Below are 12,125 nucleotides of genomic sequence, written 5' to 3'. Positions count from 1 at the left end.
AATTTAGTTACCTTGTATTTTAGAGTTTTCTTAATATTGAATCTTGCTTTATATTAATTTTACATCTCAATTTTTAATATTTTAAATGTCTGATAGGCAAGCTTTGAGCTTTTCATTTAAAATTTCATTAGCTTTTATAATAAACTTTTTAGATAGCTTCAGATTTACAGAATTATTGCAAAGATAGTATAGAGAGTTCCCATATAACCCCACACCCAGTTTCTCTATTACTAATAGTATGGTACATTTGCCACAATTAATAAACCAATACTGAAATATTATTAACCAAGTTCATACTTTGCTTAGATTTCCTCAGTTTTTCCCTAATACCCTTTTTCTGGATCCAGGATCCTAACCAGGATCCCACGCCATACTTGGTCATCATGTCCCCTCAGGCTCCTCTTAGGGGGGATACTTTCTCAAATTTTCCTTGTTTTTGATGACACGTGTTTTTCTGAGGTGTACTGGGGTCAGGTTTTCCCTAATTGAGGGACCAGTAGAATGTCCCTCAATTAGGATTTGTCCCATGTTCTCATAATGGGGGCTGTAAGTTTTTTGGGGGAAGATCACAGGTAAACTGCCATTCTCATCAGATGATATTAAAGGTACATACTGTCAACACCATTGTTGATGCTGACCTTGATCACTTGGCTTAAGATAGTGTTTGTCAGGTTCTCCACTGTGAAGTCATTGTCCCCCACCCTTTCCATACTTTGGAAGAAATTTGCCACACACAGCCCACAATTAAGGAGTAAAGAGTTATGCTCCAGGCCGAGTAGCTACATAAATTTGGAGTCATGCTGCAGAAGAGATTTGTCTCCCCTCTCCCACATATTTATTAAATCATTCATTTACATCACTATGAACATGGATATTTGTTTTATACACTGGGTTATAATCCAGTACTGCTTTATTCTCCTGCTATTTATCAGTTTCAGCCACTGGAGCTTCTTTCCACTGGCTCTGTGTCCCTTTGCCATACCCCCATCATTGTATTCTTGCTTTTGTTTTTGAGCACTTTCTCGCTTTCTGGCACTGGAAGATGCTCCAGGCTCATCTTGTATATTTCCTGCACCAGTCCTAAAATCAGCCATTTCTCAAGGAGGCCTAGTTCCTTTCAGTGGAGAACAGTATTAAAAAACAAGATCATCGGCCAGGTGCAGTGGCACACACATGTAATTCTAGCACTTTGGGAGGCAAAGGCGGGTGGATCACATGAGCTCAGGAATTCGAGGTCAGCCTAAGCAACGTGGTGAAACCCCATCTCTACAAAAAATACAAAAAAATTAGCTGGGCATGGTAGTGTGAGCCTCTAGTCCCAGCTACTTGGGGGCTGAGGCTGAAGGATCACTTGAGCCCAGAGAGCTGAGGCTGCAGTGAACTGAGTTCATGCCACTGCACTCCCGCCTGGGTGATAAAGTGAGACTCTGTCTCAAAAAAACAAAAACAAAAACAAAAAACCAGAACAAAACAAAACAAAAAACCAAGCTATGGGCACTAGGCTAATTTGTTTTTTATTCTCTATTTTCACTCTTATCATTTTAAAAACTCTTTATTTTTTCTGGGATTATAAATCTAGTTTCTGTCTTTTATAAATCATTTCGCTTCTCATTTTTCTCCACATAACCTTCGTTACTTTGGACCTTCTCATTTTTAACTTTTTCTTTACCTATTCTTAAATAAGCCATTTATTTTATTATCTAATTTTAATTATTTTAATTTTAAAATTTTACTTCATTTCTTAATTTTTAAGTCTTCCATAACCTTAACCATATTTTATATTACAAAGATATTCATTTTCTTGGTTCTCTTACCCTTTTCTGAAAAAATGATCTCTAAGGAGGAGAGTGAATAGTGGAGAAAAGCTACTTTACAGACTGGAGAGGATAAAGAGACCCCACCCCTATCATGGGGCTTCTGTACCTGTCTTTCTGTTCTCCCAGCAAATTCCCCAGTCTAGTCAATGATGGTTCCCTAAAGCCTCTCTCCAGAGGACAGTCCAGAGTTCATTCTCTGCACACCTTAAGTGTAAACATGCCATGACATTAGTGATCTTCTAAAAGAGCACTGTCTAACATTTCCCACCATCCAATACTTTAAGAAAGACTGTCAAAAAAGCCACCATCTCTAGAATACTTAACCAGTGGAAGGACAACAAAGCCCATTTTTTACTGGCTACAAGCAGGGCTCTGATTGGGGAAGGAACAGTCCAAGGCAGGTCACAGACAGGGGAAGCTGTCTCTGGGGAGGAATCACCAATGTTGAACCAATGCTTACCCAGAAGAAGGGCTGAAGAGAAAATGGGTAGCCAGGCTCCAGCATAAGTTTCTAAAAACTTATTTTGGATGTGTCAAAAGTAAGTTATTAAGGAGACTTTTCAGACATACACAAAGGTAGAGCAGCATGCTCAGCCACCACCCAGCCTCAACATCCATCTGGACGACCCTGCCCCAGCCATACTGCCAACCACTCCTCCTCCCCTCTCTAGGATTTGAAGCACATTCAAGATGTCATGATAAACAAATGGTTCAGTACATATCTTTCAAAGATAAGGACTCTTATCACACCCAAGAGGATGAACAATAACTTCTTAATATTATCAAATATATAGTCGGTATTCAATTTGTTACATTAAAAAAACTAGAATCCAAATGAAGTCCATATATTGGGAGTCACTGATAAATCTTCTAAGTCTTTCCTAAAGTTCCCTCCAATCTCCTTTTCTTTTTTCTTTGCAACTTATGAAGAAACTAAGTTGTCTGCCTATAGCTTTCTCATGGTCTAGATTTTGCTGACTGCATCCCAAAGAATCATTTTAACACGCTCATCTGTCCTATATGTATATTACATAATTCCGTAACCGAATTTGGAGGCTTGATCAGATTCAGGTTCAATTTCTGGGGAACTGAGGAACAAAACTAGATAGATAATGTTGTATTCTAGACAATCTCTATTTAAGTGATATCAGCAGCCATTAATGTTTAATGCCAATATCTGTTCATTATTCTTTCTTCGCTTCTTAGCCAAAATACTTCTATGAAGATAAGTTTCCTTTCATCCATTATTTGGTCTTCAGTGGTCTAGTTCGTAATACAAATACAACAAAAACAAAGGCAGAAGAGAGCAACTAGTTTTTGAAATAGTGAGTTGGTTCCCTAGCAACATAATCAATTCATTTTCATCCTAGGTTTCATTATGACTTCATGGGTCTAAACTGAAAACCAATCATCTTCCTTTTCTGTTACGATTTAAAAGTTGCTCATGGAAATTTGAGAAATACAGAAAAAGTATATAGGAGCCTGGCAACATAGCAATACCCTATCTCTACAAAAAAAAAAAAAAGAAAAAATTTTTATTAACTGGGCATGGTGGTGTGTGCCTGTAGTCTCAGCTACTCGGGAGGCTGAGGTGAGAGGACTGGCTTGAACTCAACAGGCTGAAGCTTCAGTGAGCCATGATAGCACCACTTCACTCTAACCTGGGTGGCAGAGGGAGACCCTGACTCAAAAAAAACCAAACAAACAAAGGCGGGGCGCGGTGGCTCACACCTGTAATCCCAGCACTTTGGGAGGCCTAGGCGGGCGGATCACCTGAGGTCATGAGTTTGAGACCAGCCTGACCAACATGGAGAAACCCCATCTCTACTAAAAATACAAAATGAGCCGGGTGTGATGGCACATGCCAGTAATCCCAGCTACTAGCGAGGCTGAGGCAAGAGAATCACTTGAACCCGGGGTGAGGGCGGAGGTTGCAGTGAGCCGAGATCGCACCACTGCACTCCAGCCCTGGGCAACAAGAGCGAAACTCCATCTAATAAAAAAAAAAAAAGACCATCACTCATCCTGCCACTTGATGATAACCACCATCAATCATATGGAAATCTTCCTTCTAGGTCATACTTGAATTTTACAAACTTAAGATCATATTGCACACATCCAATTTTATATTTTATTTATTCTCTTATCAATATATTTGCCCTGTGCTTTAAAATCAGCTTACTTCCAACCTCCTCATTTGACCAGGATGGCTCCTCACTTCTGGCAAAGTTTGAAGAAGATCCACTCAGCGGGTAGCTCCGTCAGCTCCTTTGCCTTGCCTCATTGTGAGGGCTAACGAGAAGCTGGCTTGAATGGACATTATTCATAACTGAATAACCTCTCTATGAGGTTCTTTAAGCTATCAGGTTTCATACTTAACGACTGAGGTTTGCCTAAGATGCGTAGATCATGAGCAATGTACCCATCTTTTCAGACTTACTCTAAGTCCCATTCTAGCATATGTGATCTGGCTTAGGCATTCTGCATTCGACTCCATCACCAGAACTGGTTAGGAATGTTCTCGTTGGTCTGAATATGGCCATAATTAGGATGTGCCACACCTCAAAGGGGAAGTGAAAGCCTGGGAGCTCATCAGAGTCCCCAACAAGATCAATGAATAATATCTTTATACATGCAAATACAAATGTGTACACATACATATTTACAGTAATGCATTGCTTAATGATAGGGATGCATTCTGAAAAATGCATTGTTAGGCAATTTTGTCATTATGCAAACATCACAGAGTGTTTTTACACAAACCTAAATGGTATAGCCTACTACACACCTAGTCTATATGGTATAGCCACTGTTGTATATCTGGTCCATAATGACGTGGAAACATCATTATGTGGCACATTACTGTTTATTAACAAATGGGATCTCACTACCTTAGGCTGGACTTGAACTCCTGGGTTCAAGCGATCCTCTTGCCTCAGCCTCCCAGGTAGCTGGGACTACAGTCATGCACCATCATGCCGCTATTCATTATTTTTATTTTTATTGATCAATTTATAAAGTGATGTCTAAATTTGGGGCTACCACCTACCTTTACAGGACCAAACTTCCAGGTATGTTTTGTAGTATAGATTTTGAAGCATTCTTAAATTGTACTTATCCCCACCACTTGCTTTTGTGTGACTTCACGCATCTACCTACATCCTTTATCCCTGAAAACGGTTGAGTTTTTGAGTTTTAATGTCAGTTTGACATAGTTGGAGTTCATCAGAACTCAGTTTGGGGTTCTTTTCTCCCCCCCTTCCTTCTTTCCCTAGCTAGTGACATCCATTCCTCCTAGCTCAAATTTGATCTCAAGATAAAGTATGTCATCATAGCTAACTTTTAAGAGCTTTTTAGGTATCAGGCACTACTTTAAGCATATTGCATGCATTAACTCATTTACTCCTTTAGAGAATCCTATGAGCTGGATACTGTTATCTCCATCATTTAAGAAAGAGGAACTGAGAGACTGAGTAACTTGTCCAAGGTCACACAGTGTGGATAAAGCCCGAATCTGAATCAGGCCACCTGGCAGCAGGGCTCCTACTCTTGGCCAGCCTATACTAATGCCTATGTACTATGTATGAAACATGATCTCACTTGTATGGTCTCTTAAACTTTACTGATTCTGTGAGCCCCCACAGTAGAGCTACCCATTTGGGGAGACAGGACTGGTGTGATAAAACACTGATGCAGTTCACAAGAAAGCAAGAGAACTGTTTCCCTGTTTCAGAGATAGATGAATTAATGTTAAATGTCTTATCCACATCACTTGTTTCATTCACATTCACAAAGAACTGTCTATTTAAAATAGAAAATACCTCATTACTTACCTTTGATATCTCTATGGACAATCATATTACTATGCAAATAATGGACACCCTCCAGAATCTGACGGGTGTATTTCCTAGTCACATTCTCAGTAAGAGCGCCATATGCTTTTAATTGGTCCTTAATTGAACCCTAGGAGAAAACAACAACAAAAACTACTGTATATGGTTTGAAATGAAAACTGCTATTAAATCTTTATTGGTAAAGAGGCCAGGAATTCTCATCTCACTTGTCTAAGCATGTCCTACTTGAATTTTATTTATTTTGTTCTTATTCTGTTTTTAAAGTATTTTATTGACATCTGCTGATTTTCTCAGGAAAAGGAATGGGTATAACTAGAAAGAACATATATGACATTTTAAAGTTTTTTCTTTATATAAGAAAAAACTCAACACTCAAGTTTGAAACATGAGAACATACACAAAAGGAGAACTTCAGATTTTCTCAAGTGTTTTTTAGGGCAGGATAAGGTGCCATCTCTGAGAAAGCTGAATCAGTCTGAAGTGAGGCATAGGTATTTAAATTTTGAAAAAGCTTCCCTAGTGATTCCAATGTACAAGTTTGATTAATCATCCCTTTAAAAGACAGAAATAAAATGCTTCCTGAGGGACAAATCTCTTTTTTGACAGGAAAATACATCCGAATGTTTCTGCCTTTCCTTGAATTTTGGTAAACGGTGTACTCTGTCATATAAAAGTAAATCCTTGGATTTTACAGATTTAACCATTTGTCCTTTCCACTGTTTATGAGCCATCCTTGGAGGGAGAGCATTTTGCAATTCTGTGGACCCAAACTTGTAAATCACACATATGGAAAGAAGCAAGGGTGCCCAGTCAACTACTGACACCTACAGTTCAGCATGGCTTGTTTGTTCAGTCTACTGTGTCTCTACCTGTAGGATTATACAGAAGAGGCCAGGCACAGTAGTTTATGCCTGTAATCCCAGCACTTTGGGAGGCTGAGGAAGGCAGATCACCTGAGGTCAGGAGTTCAAGACCAGCCTGGCCAACAGGGTGAAACCCCATGTCTATTAAAAATACAAAAATTACACAGGTATCGGCCGGGCATGGTGACTCATGCTTGTAATCCCATCACTTTGGGAGGCTGAGGCGGGTGGATCACCTGAGGTCAGGAGTTCAAGACCAGCCTGGCCAACACGGTGAAACCCCGTCTCTACTAAAAATACAAAAAATTAGCTGGGCATGGTGGCGGATGCCTGTAACCCAGCTACTCAGAAGGCTGAGGCAGGAGAAATGATTTAATTCGGGAGGCAGAGGTTAAAGTGAGCCGAGATCGCACCACTACATTCCAGCCTAGGCAACAAAGCGAGACTCCATCTGAAAAAATAAAAATTATGGCCGGGAGCAGTGGCTCATGCCTGTAATCCCAGCACTTTGGGAGGCTGAAGCGGGTGCATCACCTGAGGTCAGGAGTTTGAGGCCAGCCTGGCCAACACGGTGAAACCCCGTCTCTACTAAAAATACAAAAATTAGCTGGGTGTGCTGGTGTGCACCTGTAATCCCAGCTACACGGGAGGCTGAGGCAGGAGAATTACTTGAACCGGGAGGCAGAGGTTGCAGTGAGCTGAGATCATGCCATTGCCCAGCCTGGGCAACAAGAGCGAAACTCCATCTCAAAAATAAATAAATAAAATAAAAATTATGGAAATACATGTATTTTTAAATGAGTAAACATATCAATCACCACCTTGAAAATCATTAATACTAGATGTACTCTATTAAAAAATAAAATATACATAATGACAGATGACACAAATCACATTTTATAACTCCTAATGAAATTATAGACTCTAGTGATGACTATCAGTGCTAAAAACATTAGGTGGATGGTTGAAAAGGAACGGGCTATTCATATGTGCCACTGCTATATCTCATATTACTTTCTGGTCTGCAGGAAAAAACAAAACTTTACAGTGCAGGAATCAATATGTCAATCACCCTCATCTAATGATTGGTCTTTGCATTGCTACAGTGGAATAACCAGAATAACCAGAAACTGGCTCCTGATAGGATGCATAGCTTCATCTATGATGTATCAAATTTGAATGTGAATCTAATTTAGACCTTAGATCTAACTTGATAATAAATAAAGGGATAAAAGAACAAATTAAAATCCACATGCTCATTTCGGCAGCACATACACTAAAATTAGAATGATACAGAGAAGATTAGCACAGCCCCTGCGCCAAGGATGACATGGAAATTTGTGAAGCATTCCATATAACTAAAAATATAAAAAATTTAAAACAAAAAAACAAAATCCACAAGAATGCAATTAGAGAAATCCATGAGAGTTTTTTGGGTTTTTTTTTGCAAATTCTTCCAGATCCTGAGAGTGAAGACTCTTAACAGGCTATCTTCCTCTCTTTGTCAAATCTGTATCATGTACAAACTGACTGCTCTAGATAGTAATCCTAGCACTTTGGGAGGCCAAGGCAGAAGAATCACTGAGTTTGAAACCAGCCTAGGTAGCAGAGTGAGACCTTGCCTCTCTTTCTAAGAATTATAAAAAATTGTTTAAAAAGAGATAATTAAGGAGCATAACAATTAAATGTAATGTATCATCCTAGACTGGAACTTGGTGTGAATATATCAGCTATAATGGGCATTTTAGGGCATTTAAGGAAATCTCAAGATAGACTGCTAAGATGTCTGTAACCTACTTTAGAATACTTTAGCATTAATGAGTTAAAAAATACAAAGACAGATGAAGAGGACAGAAAATATAACCCAGCTCTAATTTAAAACTCTTTCAAAATGTCTTTAACTAGGGTTAACATTTTATAATCTACGTTTTTTTGGTCTTTCTTTTATTAACTGTAATTTTAAATGGAATGTGCATTTTCAAAAAGAGGTACTAACTTACCCCTGGCATATATTCCATAAATATGGAAAGTGTTTTTTCCTGGGGATCCCTCAAACAGCCATAATACTGAACAATTCGCTCATGCAGCAAGTTTTTCAGCAACTGAATTTCACATTCAAGTGCGTTTACTTCCTGAAAGAGAGAATTCATTGTTAAGTCTTCAACCATGTCAGTAAAAGCAAAAAATTCTAACTTCATGGACCATCAAGGTGATTTCATTCTGAAAATTTTAGTTCCCAGTAACAAATATCTGAAAGTCTGTAACCAATAACTTTTTAAACAGTCCTTGATGATATGCTAAAGCAACATTGAATCAGATTAATATTATAACTGAAGTACTAAAAAAGAAAAATACATATTGAAAAGTAGATAAATATATCTAATCTGTTTTACAAATAATTTATACTAAAGAAAACTGTACTTTTTAGTAAAAATGCTTCTTATTTAGAATGGAAGGGGCTTAATGTTAAAAGAATAATAATGAATAAAGTTTCTTATAATGTGACAAAGTAAATGTGTGCAGTGATTTTTACCTTGCTGGTCTCAGGACTATCAGGATCAAACTGAACTTGCTTAACAGCCAATTCTCTTCCTGTATCAACATCATAACAGAGGTAGACCCTTCCAAAGGCTCCTTGGCCAAGCAGTTTGCCCAATCTCCAGTTGGTTGGAGCCCGAGGTGCTGAAAAAGAACACTTTCTTAAAGTGAAATATCAAACAGCACACAAATGGTTAATAACTAAATGAACATACTGCATTAGTGACATCCTCCATTGAATGTGCTTGGATATAAGGGAAAATTATGATTATCCAAATTCACATAGGTACCGTCTTTCAAAATTTTCTCTTTCATCCGTTTTCTACAAATCCTAAACCAAAAAAAGATTCATATCCCAAGAGTCATTTTTTTCTGAAATTGTTTTCCTAATTACACGTGACAGCATCTTTCTTTCACTCAATCTAAGATGCCAAAGACTGTAAGATGCACCATTTCTAATCTTCACTGCAGTAATATTTGTACTTAGTTTTTCAGCCTCCACCTACAATGTAGAAAGCTGGAAAAAGTATCAATCCCATACAAACAAGAGAAATCTGGGTAATCTACAAAATTTAACTTTTATTGAACACATATCAAAAAGCTAAGATTGCAGGGCAACCAACTAACCTGAAATCGAAGGAAAAAGTGGCATCTCTAAGGAGAGACAGAACAGAAGCACTGACTCACTTATGGCAAAGCACAGAGAAAGACCCACACCAGCAGGGAAGAATTCACCTCCATTTTAAACAAACGTGGGCTGGCATGAGAGTATTGAACCCTTGGGAGATCCAGACACAGGTGAGCTCACACCTGCTCAAAGTCTTTTCTGTGGACCTCTACCATGCACTCACAGGGGCAGGAGACACCAGGGAAAGCCTCCCTTGGTAGTCAAGGCCTGGAGAAGGGGAATGGCCCACTGTTGTGGGAAATGCAGAAAGCCCTTCCACACCCCTCTCCCCTAAGAAACAAGAGCCTTCAGCTGCTGGAGAAAGCAGAAAACCCTGTCACCCCTGCATTACAGGTAAAGACCTACTGAGACTAGGGGAATGAGAAAGAAAAACAAACAAACAAACAAACTCTACCCCTGACAGAGAAGCTGGAAACCTCCTGCGACCCTGACCATTAGAGCACTCCTACTCCTGGAAGATGGGTAAGGCCATCTCTGAGAACGGAGGAGATAAAGCCTGCCTAAGACTGAAGCTGGATAGGACAACACAGAACCCTCTATTCTGCCTCCCCATCCTGGGCTTGCAAGTAGCAGCAATCCACTACTGAGAGCACAAGGCCATAGAGAGATCCTCCCTCTCTGAGAAGTAGGCACAAAAGGAAGGTCAAGGCCGGGTGCAGTGACCCACACCTGTAATCCCAGCACTTTGGGAGGCCAAGGCAGGCGGATTACCTGAGGTCAGGAGTCCAAGACCAGCCTGGCCAATGTGGCAAAACCCCATTTCTACTAAAAAAAAAAAAAAAAAAAAAAAAAAAAAAGCCAGGTGTGGTGGCGGACACCTGTAATTGCAGCTACTTGGGAGGCTGATGCAGGAGAATCGCTTGAACCCGGGAGGGGGAGGTTGCAGTGAGCCAGTATCGCGCCCCTGCACTCCAACCTGGGCAACTCCATCTCAAAAAAAAAAAAAAAAAACAACGCTGATGGAGCAGGACGGCTGAGAAAATCCCTTTAGGAAACCAGTACAAAGTAATTCGAAGAATTTAAAGTCAGTGGTGCACAGGGACCACGGCAACAACAAAATCCAAACCCAGCTCAACTCCTGACTAGACTGACTCAGCTTCTCATAGTTACGGCCTAGCAGAAGAAGAGCTGTGCCTATTTCCAGGCATACATTCTATTCACCTCCTCCTTTATCCTATACATGATATCTGTCATTCACTGTAAAATGATGGCACAAAAAAGCAACCCTTCCAAAGAAAATCAAGAGAGAAAGCAATTAATACAACCAGACTCAGAAGGTTCAGACGGGAAATTTAAAATAACTTGACTAACATGTTAAAGGTTCTAATGGAAAAGGCAGACAACATGCATGAACAGATGGTGAACAGAGCAATGGAAACTACAGGAATGAGTCATATGAAAATGCATGAAATAAAGAACAATGACAGAAATTAAGAATTCCTTCAACAGGATCATAAATAGATGCAACAAGGCTTAGGAAAGAATCAGTGAACCTGAAAGATCAATGGGGCCAGAGAGAGGGGGCAGGGAGGGAGAGAGAGAGAGTGTGTGTGTGTGTGGGAGAGGGAGAAAAAACAGAGGTATGAGACAGTATCAAATAGTCTAGTGTACAGGTAATAGGAATCCCAAAAGAAAAAGGAAGAATGAGACAGAAAAAATACTTGGAGAGGTAACAACTGAGAACTTTTCACAAACTATAAATATAATAAACTGAAAGAACACCAGCTGGGAACCCTACACAAATATACCTAGACACATCTTATTCACACTGTAGAAAATCAAAGACAAAATCTTGAAAGCAGCTGGGACAGCTGCGGGGGAAGAAAGCATATTACATATGGAGGAACAAAGATAAGAATTATAGCAGATTTCTCTTCAGGAAGTATATACGCCAGAAGACAATGGGACAATAGCTTTAAAGTGCTAGAAAGGCCAGGTGCAGTGGCTCACACTGTAATTCCAGCACTTTGGGAGGTTGTGGCAGGTGGATCAGCTTAAGCCCAAGAGTTCAAGACCAGCCTGGGCAACACAGCAAAACCCTGTCTCCACAAAAAATACAAAAATTATCTGGGCATGGTGGTGCATGCCTGTAGTGCCAGATACTTGAGAGTCTGAGGTGGGAGAATTGCTTGAGCCCAGGAGGCAGAGGTTGCAATGAGTTGAGATTGCACCACGGCCTGAGTGACAGAGTGAGATCCTGTCGCAAAAATGAAGAAGAAATACAGACTTTTTTCAAACAAACAAAAGCTGAATGAACTTACTACCAGCAAGTCTATTTTACAAGAAAGGTTAAAATGCAGTTTTTCAGGCAGAAGGAATTTGATACCCAACAGATCTTGGATCTGTCTTTGTTTATATAGATTTT

At 39.7% G+C, this 12,125-nt stretch overlaps 1 protein-coding gene and 1 non-coding gene across 2 annotated transcripts in view; one reads left to right on the top strand and one right to left on the bottom strand.

Annotated features, from left to right (window-relative positions):
* MAP3K2 (mitogen-activated protein kinase kinase kinase 2) overlaps positions 1–12,125 on the bottom strand; it is an 89,694-nt gene that overhangs the window by 10,477 nt on the left and 67,092 nt on the right. Inside the window, exons 13-15 of the mRNA XM_025403862.1 lie at positions 9,068–9,216; positions 8,535–8,666; positions 5,651–5,780 (exon numbers count right to left, since the gene is read on the bottom strand). Of these exons, the coding sequence (XP_025259647.1) occupies positions 5,651–5,780; positions 8,535–8,666; positions 9,068–9,216 (411 nt within the window). The remainder of the gene's footprint in view (positions 1–5,650; positions 5,781–8,534; positions 8,667–9,067; positions 9,217–12,125) is intronic.
* Positions 7,787–7,894, top strand: LOC112636884. The gene has a single exon (XR_003122339.1). It is a non-coding gene; the product is annotated as a U6 spliceosomal RNA (small nuclear RNA).

This window comes from Theropithecus gelada, chromosome 12, assembly GCF_003255815.1.
Source record: "Theropithecus gelada isolate Dixy chromosome 12, Tgel_1.0, whole genome shotgun sequence".
Lineage (NCBI taxonomy): Eukaryota > Metazoa > Chordata > Mammalia > Primates > Cercopithecidae > Theropithecus > Theropithecus gelada.
This window is presented reverse-complemented; position numbering and strand designations above follow the sequence as displayed.